Source organism: Camponotus vicinus, unplaced genomic scaffold (genome assembly GCF_025532165.1).
Source record: "Camponotus vicinus isolate PSW18456_S1 unplaced genomic scaffold, iyCamVici1.0 SCAF_8, whole genome shotgun sequence".
Taxonomy (NCBI): domain Eukaryota; kingdom Metazoa; phylum Arthropoda; class Insecta; order Hymenoptera; family Formicidae; genus Camponotus; species Camponotus vicinus.
This window is the reverse complement of record NW_028141980.1, coordinates 18,682,096-18,696,060: the sequence shown is the minus strand read 5'-3', so window position 1 is coordinate 18,696,060 and position 13,965 is coordinate 18,682,096. Positions and strand designations below refer to the sequence as shown.

The following is a 13,965-nucleotide window of genomic DNA, read 5'->3' as shown; positions in this document are numbered from 1 at the left end:
TACTTGAATCAATCTTTTTCCCTGTCTGCTGCCAATCATACTTATTGCTCTATGATAGTAATCGCGTGCGAGAGAAATCGCGCAACCGTGTTGTGTGTATGTACAACTTGCAGTCATTTTGTTTCCGCAAAAAGAGGCATAAAGCACTACATATCATACATATCGATGAGAACGATGGCAATGCATCGATCAAAAAATCGCTATAAACAAGAGAACCGGTTTACTACGACAATTTTCCGACTGTGCTCGTAACTTTGACACTACTTTCACTCGTAGGGAAAGTTTCCTCCCCGGTGCTGGAGGGGTTGCTCTCATCAGTCGCGACGATTGATCGGGGGGGAAAAAATTCGTGAGAGTTTCAAAAAAAATTAAATTCAATAAAGATACTTTCATTGATCTATCTAAAATCATCGTGTTCCTTTTTTCCCTTCATAAGCATTCCACTTCCTTCAATTTTCCCTCTTCAAGAGGGGTATTGCATAGAAAATTTCAACTTTATCCTTCTCGCAAGATGATATCAATCATCCTTCGTGCAAACAAAAATAATCTTTTTAATTGTTGATTTTAAAATCTTTTCTGTGGAAAGAGTTCCATTTCATTCACTGGGCGATAAAATAACAATAATTTCATCTCAGATAAATAACTATTATTCGCGTCGTCCTCTTGTTGAGGAAACAGACCGTTATTTCGCGTTCATCCATAATGACACGTCGTTCGTTCAATCCATCTCATGCCTTTCACGTAAGCGAGCACGAAATAGAAACTGCTGATTTCGGTCATCGTCGTCATCGTCGTCATTGTCGTCATCATTGTTGCATGCGTAAAAGAGGAAGGAAAGACAGGTCGCGTTCGCGAAAGTCTTTCCTCGCATTTTCTTGGTTCAGAGATTATCATGCTAGTAGGACGACTTTGACATCCTAGCGAAACTAATTAGAACAATTTGCCAACCTGTTGTCGACTTCTTGAATAATCGCGTCTTTCGAACAGGACTCGAAAGATCTATCGATCGATCAATCAAACGTGAATTGTTACCTATCTCGTGGATCTTTTCATGACGTTTTTTTCGAAAAACAAAATTATGCTAATGAATTAAATCGTCGATTCTTAGTCTAGAAGAAGTTAAAATTAAATATGAAAATAAGAGCGAGATAATTACATAATTGGGACCTAACAAAATTATAATATTCGAACAAATTTCCATCTAATAAAATGATCAATGGGGATCAAGACACATTTTTTATCAATATTTAAGTTGTTTCTTTTTCCAATAGAATTTTTCACTTTAGTGAAGAAGTGAGAAAGTGCTAAGTTTTTTATGTCAAACGATATCAATCCGTTTGAAAGAGAAGATAGTTGAAGTTTCTTAATTTATATGATATATTCTGCCATATCACTTCTTTTTCGAACAAAGTTTGATTTCTGCGCTTTGAAACAGATAAGAAATTTGAAAGAATCAATGAGAAGTGATCACCAACCTGTTGCACCGAAGCTAATCATCCGATAATATTAGTTTCACCTTTCTTCATCTTCCGTTTTATGCACAAATGTGAAAGGTGCCCGCAAGGTATAATTGTAGTCCTCACGATTAGAATCGCATGTGGAACATCCTGTGCGCGAGTAAGTCGATTTCCAGTTAGTCGAGCTATCGGTGAATCTCATGTTATTCTTACTGTCATGCGTAGAGAAAAGTAAAATCGCATTTTGCCGATATTACGAGGGATATATTATTCATGAGCTGAAATGCTTTTTGTCCACATGTCTAATCTGAGTGTCACCTGTAACACATTATACACATTCATGAAGCATTGTATTAAACAAGACACAAAGGATTCTCAGTTCATTAGAAAGGTTAAATAGTCGTAAAATTTTTCTCTCGGTATAATTCGTTTGAAAGCAGAAGTAAAATGGTGCATTTATTGCCCTATTATATGCAAATTTTTTTTATAATTTCTTGCTTTTTTCACTGACATTTTTTAACTTTATCCTGCCGTAAAAAGAGAAAGCTGATGAAAGAATCTATAGACGAATGCAAAAATAATTCGGACGTATGAATCGAAAGGAATTTTAAATAATTGAATAAAGGGGAAAAAGAATTTTACAGGCGAATCTCGATATTTTCTCTTATTTTGAAGAAAAATATTTTAAAATCTGGATGAATAATAAAAGAAATAATATAAAAGGGAGTTAAAAATAAAAATATCTTTTATATTTTACTTCCTACTTTCTAACGAACTTTGTACTCACAATGTATTAATTTAATTATATTACTTTTGCATCATGCATAATACATAGATCAGAGTTGTTAATAACCATGAAAAAACATGATTATGACAATGATATACCTCTTCAAAAAACAAAGGCACTTTAACGATCTGCAGCTGATGACCAATGTCCGAGGGAAAAAATGAAAAGCATGAGCACGCGAGGAGAAAGAGGGTAAGAGCGCGGCTATAAAGCGATCTAGTTTCATCGAAATTCTCAGTTTGTCGTATACGTATCGCACAGCAGAACATCCCCGATCAGTGTGCGACGAGTTAATGCAACAATATGAAGGCGTGGCCGATATTGCAAGTAAATGTCCAGCGAGTACATATCTTAATAGCGGGTGTAAAAACTCTACGGGGGTAACATCGCGTGCGAATCTCGCGTAAATTTGGGTCTTATCATGAGTGGAATAAAGCAGGCGCGACTTCAGCGAAATCACTATATTAGTTATCGCTATAATTAATATTTGATTCTATTCGACTGTGTTTTATGACTCGCTGATATAGATACATAATCTTCATTAGTGTAACATGAATGAAATTCGACATATTTTTTAATCGGCATACATTACGTGTGACACGGAATTGTTGACAATTGTTGTTATACATGCGCAATCAAGTATAAAATATAGAGAAAACAGAATGAAAATATAAGAATTAATCATTGTGGTGATTTGCAGTTGATATTGCTCATCATGCTACTGGCTGGACCTTCGGAGGAATTTTTTTTCGAATAGTGAGTGTGACCATATGTTGTACTTTCTTCTCGCAAGATTATTAAAGCGCTCGATAGAAATAAATGTATCTAAATAATATATCTTATACATATAAATTATACTTTCTTTTATGTAAAAAAAAACTCTGCAGGCAATTATCAATTTTACATAATCGTGAGAAAAAAATTTGATACGCTATCTTTTTAAAATACATACTATCAATCAGTTTTAATTAAAGTTTTAGGAAATAAGATTTATTTATGTAAAATTAACTGAAAAATAATTTTTAGCAGTTTCAAAGCTTAGTTTTTAAAAGATACTTTATTTTCGATTACATATAATTCAAAATCTTAGCATTTTTGTAAAGAAAAAGATCAAATTGAAATGAACCGAAGAATCTCCGTATTAAAAAAATAATACATTTAATTTTGAGATTTAAAAAAATTAAAAATTAATTTTGACTGTACGAAATTTTTTTAGAATTCCCACTTTTGAATCTTTAATTATATTTGTATAATATGTTCTCTCATATTTTAGTTCAAAGAAGGCTTTACAACAGTTTTTGGAATCTCTGAAGACAAGAAAGCTGCCGCCCAAGTCTAACATACAGCACTATCATATGCATTATTATCCGCTACCTTACGCTATGTTATGGCCGAAGGTTCCAGTTAAACGAGATCTCGAGAAATTGTATGAGTACGTTCGCATTCTATTAATATCAAATAGAAAGATTAAACTCGTTTCTCGTCGCGATTGCATTCAACGAGAAATCAATCATCTTCATAAGCACGTAAAAACTTAATGTAGTATAAATGTAGCATATTAGGGAAAGTAATAATTCAGGTTCTTCATCACTTCACTGCTTTTAATGAGATTAAGTAGTGAAAGAATCTGCAATTTCTCGCTGTTAAATTTTTAGCTCTACTTATATTAAGTTAACACCATGCGCGATTGGTCGACGATTTATCCTAGCGATTATTTTTTAGCGACACTACGTCATTTGGATGGCCGGATTACAAATATTTACCTCAACCTTCGACAATCATGTCAGATCTTCTACAATTATTCGACACAGACAGTTCAAGTGAGTTCATATAATAATATTTCACGATAAAAAAAGTTAATTACCACGTTCGTTCGTTCAAAGTATTAAGAAAGAAGAGGGAAAATCTTGTGTAAATCAAAATTATCAATTTTCTTCGCAGCATCGGACGATACACAAGATACAATCGATCGTAATGGTCAGGGATTATTGCTGCAAGTGCCCAACCAATACATGTTTTATTTGCTGAGGAGATGGCAACAACGACAGCTGGCAAAAGCGATGACTTAGAATAGCCACGAAATACATTTCCGCTAACGATTTAAATCGGTATTGAACGCCACGACAAACTTTCTTTAACTTTAACTTTAGATTAATTAATTAATCTAAACGCTTATCTGATGTGTATAAATCTTATAATGACCTCTTATTTATTAGAAGTGTAGATATCTCGTAGAATATCTGCGCTTTTTGTATTTTTACATATTTGTACTAGATTGCATGTCAGTCGTAAGAGTTAAAAATAAATGTAAATTATTATATGCTTAGGATTTACGGTGATTGCGAATCATCCGCGAGTAAAAGTCCTGGAAGCTGTTTACACTTTTTAGTCGCCTCAGCGTGAAACTTTGGCGCGCATTGACGATGTCGCCGGGTTATCTTTTTCAGCAATAATGCAGGTGGTAATTCCCGCAGTTTCGGTATGATCGAAATGACCTTCAGTTTTCTTCGTTCGATGCGAATCTTTTGTCGCGTTTCACAATCTTCTTGCAGCTTCGACGCCAGTTGCGTCATGTATTTACGATCCGTTAATCGCACCACATGACTTCCCATCAGCGCCGTTAATCGCGATCTTACAGGGGTATAACTGAGCCTGCGTTGATAAGCCGCTTCGATTAATTGAGGTTACTCGAAAACCGATGATGAAACCTACCCATATTTCACGCAATCCGTTTCCCACCATGTTGGAGGTACATCGTATAGATCTATAGCCAACGGGAACATATTCGTCTATGTCTATGACAATTTTTTATTTTAATTTAAATTTTTAACGTAAAATTTTTCTCACAATCCGTCCCGAAGATAATTCTGTTCCGAATAAAAATGTTCCCTCGTAATTTGAGCGTTTTTTGTCGATCGATATCTCATAAGATCTGTTTTTATTTTTAGCTGAACTGACTGCACTATAGTTTAGAGTTTATCTTTTTCCATCCAATATAGAATAAAAAAGATAAACTCTGAACTAGTGCAGTTCATCTAAAAAGAACAAACCTTAAGATACGTAATTGAGAAAAATTTTTTGGAGTTTTTAATTTTTAAATATTACACTGTAATATTACACTGGAACCTCTCAAAAGTATGTCTCTAAAAAGTGTGTTGTATTTCATCTGCTAAAAGCCAGATAATACGAAAATAAAGGTAATAATCTAGCAACAATGCACAGAGCCTACAATTTACTCTTGAGAGATTCAGAGACAGTGTATTACATAAATATTCATTAATTCGTATCTGTTACTTACAGAAAACTTAAATTTTATATTATACATGTCTATAATCTAGCAGAAAAACTTTTCCTGTTTAATCGAGCGTAAATAATACCCGATGGTTTATCCACTGGTAAGTAAACTTCTTTGTTTTCCCCTTGTACAAGTTTGGAGAATTTGCTGAAATCTAAATCGAAATAATGCTTGTTCGGCATTTGCATCTCGACGCTATCAATCTGTAAAGATTTTATTTCTGTGTAGTATATATAACGTATATTAAAGTAAAATAAGAAATAATTCGATATATATTCAAAATATATTAGATGAATAATTACGATAAAATAATAAATCGTTATTTAACAATCATACTTACTTGTTTAACTTTGTCAAGTATACTCTTTTCCATGAGATAAAGCGTATTTTGCACACTGGGCGAATAAATTCCTGTGTCAGGAGGACCCGCAAAATTCTTCATAATACAATCCTTTACCGTGTACCATACGTTATCGAAATCCACCCCAGTCGCGGTGGAAAAGTCCCAGGTAGCCATTACGATAGTACTGAAAATACGATCGTTCATGTCCGGTAACGTCCTATACTCGTCCTGAATGAAATCCGTGAATGAGCTCTGTGTGGTCTTCAACAGTCGCAGTCCCTTCAGTCCACCGCGAATTTGTGGAGATTCTAGAATTGAGTTAATTGGAAAATCAACAGTTTAATTTTTTTAATTTAAATTTTAAATTTTGTGATGTTTTAATTCTTTACTCTTAATTTTATAATTATCGATAATATAAAATATTATCATTTCATGATTATATTTTTTCTCATTTTAATTTTTTTCAAATTAATCTCCTCGAGATATAAACTAAATGACACAAGAATTCATTCGACACATGATGATTATTACATTTCAATTATGTTTTTTTATACCATTTCTGAGCTGGCTGACTTGGCAGTATCGCGTCGCGATGGGGCTCATGACGAAGGCGTGATTGTGAGGTACTTTGTCAACGTAATGTCTGGTCCACGGATACTCCTCGACGTTGATGCTGACTTCCGCTACATGTTTATATGTGTAGAGAAAGTGAGAGCAAAGCAGGAGAGCGAATTCCTCAGGCGATTGAATACCGTGTTTTTTTGCCATAAGATAGACTGTGTTCTTCTGACTGTCCGTGGCGATGATGTCGTGATTGTCACCCTCCATGTAATCCTTCTGAGAAACCAGACGCAAGTGCGTGTCCACCTCGTATTCGCGAATTTCGTGATGTAATTCATCGTTTCGACGCACATACAACAACTTGACATTATTCTTACCGTAACCATAAGCAGCTAATTCATATTTGTCTCTAAAACACCTATATTATAATAAATTCTCTATATTTAGATTTATTTATTATATTTTATTTATTATAGTTTAAATTTTTTCTACTTTCTTTCTAATTTATTCTATTTTAATTTTAATAAACAAAATTTAATACTAAATTTTGTTTTGCAAAGCAATGCATTTCGATATAATAGCTTACTATTTCGTATCATGTATAGAAGAAAACTATTTTTTTTTAATTTTATTTGAATTAAAATGTTTTATTAATTTAAGTTTTCTGTTTTTTTCTAAATTCATTTTTGTATATTAAATTCCTCATTTGTGTCTTATTATCTGACATTTAAATTTATTTACATTTATTCATTTTTGTATATTAAATTCCTCATTTGTGTTTATCTGACATTTAAATTTATTTACATTTATTTAAATTTACTTATTTTAAAAAAAGACAATACCTTTTTTCGTCTTGATAAACGGTGAAATTCGGTTGAATATTTCTCGCAGAATTCGATGAATCTTTGATCGAACTATTAAACGTATACTGATTGTTATTCTGTATGCGAGAAAGTGTTCCTTTGATCGGAGACATTTTTATCGTACACACTTTTAAATTAAAACTCGTATGCGTGCTATTAATTATGTTCCGTATAAGCAAAAAAAAAATAGCCAGAAACCTGCTGCAGTTTTCCGTCTTTCGACTCCACTGTCGAAACATTGTCGGGTGAAATTCTATCTTATATAGGACGCGTGATGCATTCTTTTTTGTCAGTCACAGAAAGATTAGAATTGACCTCCGATAATCTTGTAATCTCGCAAAGCCAATACGAACTTAATACACATAATATCGTCAATAATAATCGGTAATTTGACGAGACATGGAGATAATAAAAATTAAAAACAAACTGCAATTTTGTGATCGTTCGTTTCCTGCGCTATATCGCCATTCCGAAAATTGATCATTTGTTATAATTACATGGAAAAAATCGTGTTAAAAAATATACAGGGTGTACCAGAATTCACGAATGCACAGCGTGATAGTTCGTGCTAAAAGAAACAACTTTTTCTTTTGGCAAAATTGCTAAATGCTCTAAATATTATTTTTTTAATGGGAGCAACTTTAAGCTAATGAATAAGCGCTTTAGATTACGCATGAATCAGGGGCGCAACGTTTGAGCATGTACGCTATTTTATTATCTTGCTGAAGATTTTACCAGAACTATGCATGATAACTAAATACTTATTAAATATCTATTAAATAGCTATTTTCAAAACAACATTTACTTAATGAAAAAACATTTGATATCCATTTGATACCGAAGCAATGACTGAAAGTAAGATAAGTAGATCAGATGTGAATAATTTTGATTCATTATTGTTCCAACGTTCTAAGAATTTTTTTGGCTCTAAAATGGATCAATAAATGTTTTAAAGTATATGTTCGAAATGCTTTCTATTTGTATATATATATTCGCTCTGTGGATAAGATTTTCTTGTATAGTTGGACCATTTCTGATGTGATTGCACAATAGAACTGTTCTGCTAAATCTAATATGTGTGGATCAAAATTATTCATATGTTATCTAATCTACTTATTTTACTTTCAGTCATTGCTTGGGTGATATCAAGTGAAAAATGTTCTTTCATTTAGTAAATTGTTTTGAAAATAGCTATTTAATAGATATTTAATAGATATTTAGTTATCATGCATAGATAAAACTGATAAAATCTTTAGCAAAATAATAAAATAGCGTTTATGCTCAAACTGTGCAAGCTATGTGCGCGCAGCCCCTGATTCATTTCTTATTTCATTTTAATCTAAAGCGTTTATTCGTTAACTTAAAGTTGCTCTCATTAAAAAATAATATTCAGACGCAATTTTGTCAAAAATAAAAATTGTTTCTTTTGGCACAAACTATCACGCTGTGCATTTTATATCCGCGAATTTTGATACACCCTGTATATCGACATATATAATCTCTATGAGTCTCCGAAATTGACGTCACTTGATAGGAACATTGCAGTACATGAATAATGAATTTTATTAATAAGCACGACTCTCGCAAGAAAGATATTTATTAATGTATATTAATAACACCTAATATTGTTTTTTATTAATATAATGATAATATTTATATATTGCTATATGCGATTGTTAAAATTCTTTCTCATTAATTAATAAATATTTTTTATTTTATGCACATGTAGAATCATTTACTCTCTCGGAACACGATTAATTTTACGAGATCAACACATACACACAAATAAGAAGTTAAATAAATTATAAATTGCACTCACCCGCCTTCTTCTTCCTTGTTTCCTCATAGCAGTTGCTCACGCAAATGTAATTATGTAGGCTGTGCACACTTGAATATAATAATTACTTTGCACGACTTAGTCAGCGATGCGATGCGTATTTTACGATGCTGAGACAAAAAAAAACTTTTATATGTGTGGATTCATAGTTATTTCTATAAGCCTCGATATATCTATTTCTCTACTTTTAATCGACAAATTTTTCTTTACATGCATACAATTTTTTTGGATACAATAATTTCAAAAACTTCCAGATTTAATTTGAATGTATATTCGGCATAAATTATTATCGCGTAAATAAGAACAATTAATTTTGAATGGTTAAATAAATTAAAGAATAAAAAAGATATAAATTAAAGAAATTAAATAAATTATAAATTATGTTCTTAATAATTGCTCTGTCCAATGATCCCTCGGGAACTCTCTTTCTTTCTTATATTTTATTAACATAAATTATTCGCGAAAATATATAATTATTTATCAAAACAGTTATAATGGCAATACGAGTCGAGTGTCGATGTTATAACACATTTATTTATAATACAATAATAATTATATAATACAATAATAAATAAATATTGATATTAAAGCATACAAAGAGAGGATAGCGAACGTTTCGACCCTATTTTTGGGTCATCTTCAGCGCGAAAGTATATAATAAAAGATAATATAATGAAAAAAATATAATAACAAAGTGTTTTATATCGGAGTCTGTTACAAAGGGTGCTGTCTAAAGCGATAATAAATGTCTCGGTTATCTCATTATCTTGACGATGCCTACGTAAAAACAAAGGACAAAAGTAAAATAAGTTAAATAAATAATGTAACTAATATGAACAAAGAAAGAAAAAAGTACTAAATTAAACATGAAATTACGAGATTGAAATGTCAATTTATTAAAAATGATCTAAATATAAACTGAACATAAAGTCAAAGAAATAAAATAAATAAGTTATAAATAAGTTAAATAAATAATATAACTAATATGAACATAGAAAGAAAAAAGTACTAAGAATTAAACATGAAAATTACGAGATTGAAATTATTTTAATGTCAATTTATTAAAAATGATCTAAATAAACTGAACATATAGTCAAGAAATAAAAATTAAAAGGTTAAAAAGATAAGAAGTTAAAACTACGGAAATAAGACTTACTTCCAGGTATCGAAGATAATGACGCGCCGAGGAGACGAATAGAGACAACTCAACATCTCCAAAGACAAAGATCGACTCGTCTTTAACGAATAAATGTGACTTATATATAAACAGTAAAGAGAGTCAAGTAAGTCTTTTATTATATACTTTCGCGCTGAAGATGACCCAAAAATAGGGTCGAAACGTTCGCTATCCTCTCTTTGTATGCTTTAATATCAATATTTATTTGATTGTATTATAAATAAATGTGTTATAACATCGACACTCGACTCGTATTGCCATTATAACTGTTTTGTTTAGTTTTATATTTCGAGTCTTATATTTATTAATTTTTATAATTATTTATGTTTGTGCATACTAGAATATAATAATCAGCACGACATTAGCCATACATAATGCGTATTTTACAACATTTCAATCATAGACATATTAATAATAATATGTCTATAATTGATAATTGTGTCTCTAAATATGTCAATGATTCCAATGAAAGAAAAGTAAGAAAAATACGATTGTTATTTTTTGAACAGCTATAATCTACTCGATATCTGCGAAATATCGTAAATTAATACAAGGGATAAATTTTACATGAAGACAAGTCGAATTAATTGACTATTTAAATATAACGAATATATGACATTGAAACTCGTTATTATAAGTAGAGTACAATAACGCGTAAACCCTGCGAAATGTACGTATTAATAATACAGGAAAATTGTATTATATTGAGTTATATTTCGAGAAGTAATAATAGGTCATACTTGTTCGAACGTCACGACGAGAATAACAGTCACGCGTCACGCGCTTGTCTTTTTCTTTCTTATTGTTAGTTGTTTTTTTTGTAATCAACGTCACGCGTTTGTAAACAAACGCGGTATATATATCATAGAAAACAAACACATTGTGAGACATTCAATTCTATTTGAAAAAGCGGCATATTTTTATTAAACTATTATTGGGTACGTTCCACTTCGCTCGCGAACTCATTTGTCCTTATTTAATTTTCAATCAACAATAGATGAAATGATATTGCGAGCGTTGAATGGACATTAAATGGAACACATTGTCATTATGTTTTTCGAACCTTCTAAAAAGTGAAACGTTCTATTCCACGAAGAGATTCCTATTTTTCTTTCATTTTTTTATTTCACCTTGCCTACCAAATAATCAAATTCATGACAAATAATATCTTTGATTGGTTCTCAAAATTGAATGATCGAGATTTGAGTTATTATAAATCACAGGCTGATTGTTTATGTTTATTATCGAAAAATACATATTTATATTAAAATTATGTAATTAATATTTTTCGTATATTAGCTTGTATATATCGTAATTTTAATTCGTATATTATTATATTATCTCGTAATCTTTACTTGTATATATTTTTATTCACTTTTAAGAAATAATTATTAACTTAAATGTAATGAATTTGTAAACAATATTTTATAATTGCCATTCTATTTATTGCTTCGATTACAATTCGAAATGAGTAAGTGCGCAAATCATCACTCATTTAGATAAACGCTTGAAATAAATATTTTTTGGGCGATAAATTCCGAGATCGAAATGGCAAGAGATAAAAATTACATAATATCGTCTCATTGCCATATATTACGGATGATAATTATTTCTTCGTGATGCTTAAATTAGGATATATTATAACTTCGAACTTTGTATCGTAACTTCGAACTTCATCAATTTCGATGTAATTTAAATTTATCATTCTCGAATCGAGAGCACTTTATAATACATGAATCGAACAATTTAAAATAGGAAAAAATCATTTCATTTATTTTCTAACACGTTAAATATTTCGTGACGTCAATGAATGGTCCATAAAAAGTATAATATTCATCTCAATGTAACGTGCTATTATTTACAAGCGTCGTGACCTTGTCATTCGCACCGTAGTGCTCGAGCGAGCATGTCGTCTCATCACGTTTCTCAAAACGCAATGTATTATAAATCTTTTCTGTATCATTATTTTGCAGTATAGGTTTATGCGTTATTAATGTATCATGCTTATAACGAGTTTCGATTATATATTTTCAAATAGCCTGTCGCATTTTAACTAGCCAATTAATTCGATTGTCTCTGTTTAAAATTTATTTATTTATTTTTGCATTAATTTGAGACACACACATGACGGATATCAAGTGAATCGCAGTTTTGTTCTAAAAATAACTATTGTACTTTTGTTCTCTTATTCTTTCATCGCAATGTTGAAAAATGCGCGTCGCATATAACTGACGTTATATTAATTATTGTATTCTAGTCACGCAGATATAAATTAATATAATAATTATAAATTTTCGTGAATAAGTGTTATTATGTTAATATTATGAAGAAAAGAGAAGAAAATTCCTGGGAGAGTGTCCGATGGAGTAACTGTTGGATTGAGTACAATTTATAATTTATTTATTTTTTATTTATTTATATTCCTTACTTATTATTTATATTACCTGTCAAAATTAATTGCGTTTATTTCCGCGATAATAATCTATGCTAAATATACGCTTAAATTAATTCTGAAAGTTTTCGCAATTGTATCTAGAAAAAAATAGCATACACTTGAAAAAAAATTTGCTGATTAAAAGGAGAAATAATTTCGAGGCATAAAAATAGCCAAACCCAAATATAAACATATTTTAAAACGTAAAGCTTTTTAAAAACTAAAGCTCAAGAAAATTGTCGTTATTATGTCATTTGTTGTATAATTTGTTGTATAATTGGTTGAATAATAATTTAATAGTAATAATTTTACGTAAATAATATTATTATAAGATCTAAAAAAAATAATTTGTGGTCTATAGATCAGTTGTATGATCATCCAACATTGATTCATATAATGTTGGATTGGATGATATAATGAATATGGGGATAATGTAGAGTCTGATAAAAAGATTAGGATCCACATTATCTCCACATTCATTATCTCAATGTTTCACGTTATCCCGATCCAACATTGCATGGACAATACAATTGACGTAATAGTATTAGAGTAAAAGATCTTCCATTAAAGGAAGAATATTAGAGCGGCCGTATCGATTTGTTCCCGAGATCCATTATTCAACAGGCAATCACCTGCCGCCTTAGCTATTCGCTGTCCCAAGGATTAAGTAAGAACTAATAGAAGAAAGAAATTTAGAAAGCTTATTCGACAAATCTATTGACGAAATGATAATGAAATTTGATTCACAGAAACAATTGATGTATGAAAAAATTTTAATTTATTTTTGCACTCTATTTGCACAATTTTCAGCTCAAACAGAAGAGAAAGAACGTGTGTTTTATTTATATGGTGGAATACATGTTGCTCATCTTTCAAATCCAAATAAGCTAAATAAGTCTTGAATTTGCGCATCTTGTAAGCACACAATATTTCTAGAATAGTGTATAAATATTATTAACAATTAATGATATTTATACAATATTCTAGGAATATTGTGTCTTATAGGGTGTGCACATAAAAAATGTATTGATGTAACGATTATACAATCTAAATTAGAATTGTGCAAATTGTTAAATGTATAATATTCTTCTTCGCTTTCATTATTAGTTATACTGTCATTATAATCTATTATTTTTAACTTTCTCTAAGCTACATTTGCTTAAGGAAGCAACTCGTATACTATAGTCATCATCATCATCATCAATAGATTT

General features: G+C 30.7%; 3 protein-coding genes across 5 annotated transcripts; 1 reads left to right on the top strand and 2 right to left on the bottom strand.

Annotated features, from left to right (window-relative positions):
- The first annotated feature begins 3,014 nt into the window (after positions 1–3,014).
- On the top strand, positions 3,015–5,008 carry LOC145976424 (uncharacterized). Its single transcript, XM_083107481.1, has 5 exons — positions 3,015–3,019; positions 3,518–3,676; positions 3,967–4,068; positions 4,142–4,155; positions 4,186–5,008. Exons 1-5 carry the CDS (start codon positions 3,015–3,017, stop codon positions 4,311–4,313), a joined length of 408 nt encoding a protein of 135 aa, XP_082963607.1. The 3' UTR covers positions 4,314–5,008.
- LOC145975527 (uncharacterized) lies at positions 4,243–5,097 on the bottom strand. The gene is made up of 2 exons (XM_083106073.1): positions 4,957–5,097; positions 4,243–4,896 (listed from the first exon to the last, which is right to left on the bottom strand). The coding sequence occupies exons 1-2, from the start codon at positions 5,025–5,027 to the stop codon at positions 4,575–4,577; spliced, it is 393 nt and encodes a 130-aa protein (XP_082962199.1). The 5' UTR covers positions 5,028–5,097; the 3' UTR covers positions 4,243–4,574.
- On the bottom strand, positions 4,877–10,414 carry LOC145975525 (uricase-like). Of its 3 annotated transcripts, XM_083106069.1 has the most exons (7): positions 10,300–10,414; positions 9,126–9,253; positions 7,286–7,533; positions 6,437–6,861; positions 5,880–6,190; positions 5,543–5,742; positions 4,877–5,008 (listed from the first exon to the last, which is right to left on the bottom strand). In XM_083106069.1, exons 2-6 carry the CDS (start codon positions 9,150–9,152, stop codon positions 5,572–5,574), a joined length of 1,182 nt encoding a protein of 393 aa, XP_082962195.1. In that variant the 5' UTR covers positions 9,153–9,253; positions 10,300–10,414; the 3' UTR covers positions 4,877–5,008; positions 5,543–5,571. The 3 variants fall into 3 exon arrangements, with proteins under 3 accessions (XP_082962195.1, XP_082962194.1, XP_082962196.1); XM_083106068.1 differs by lacking the exon at positions 4,877–5,008 and having other exon boundaries at positions 5,309–5,742; XM_083106070.1 differs by lacking the exon at positions 4,877–5,008 and having other exon boundaries at positions 5,309–5,742; positions 6,437–6,852.
- Between the last annotated feature and the right edge of the window lie 3,551 nt (positions 10,415–13,965).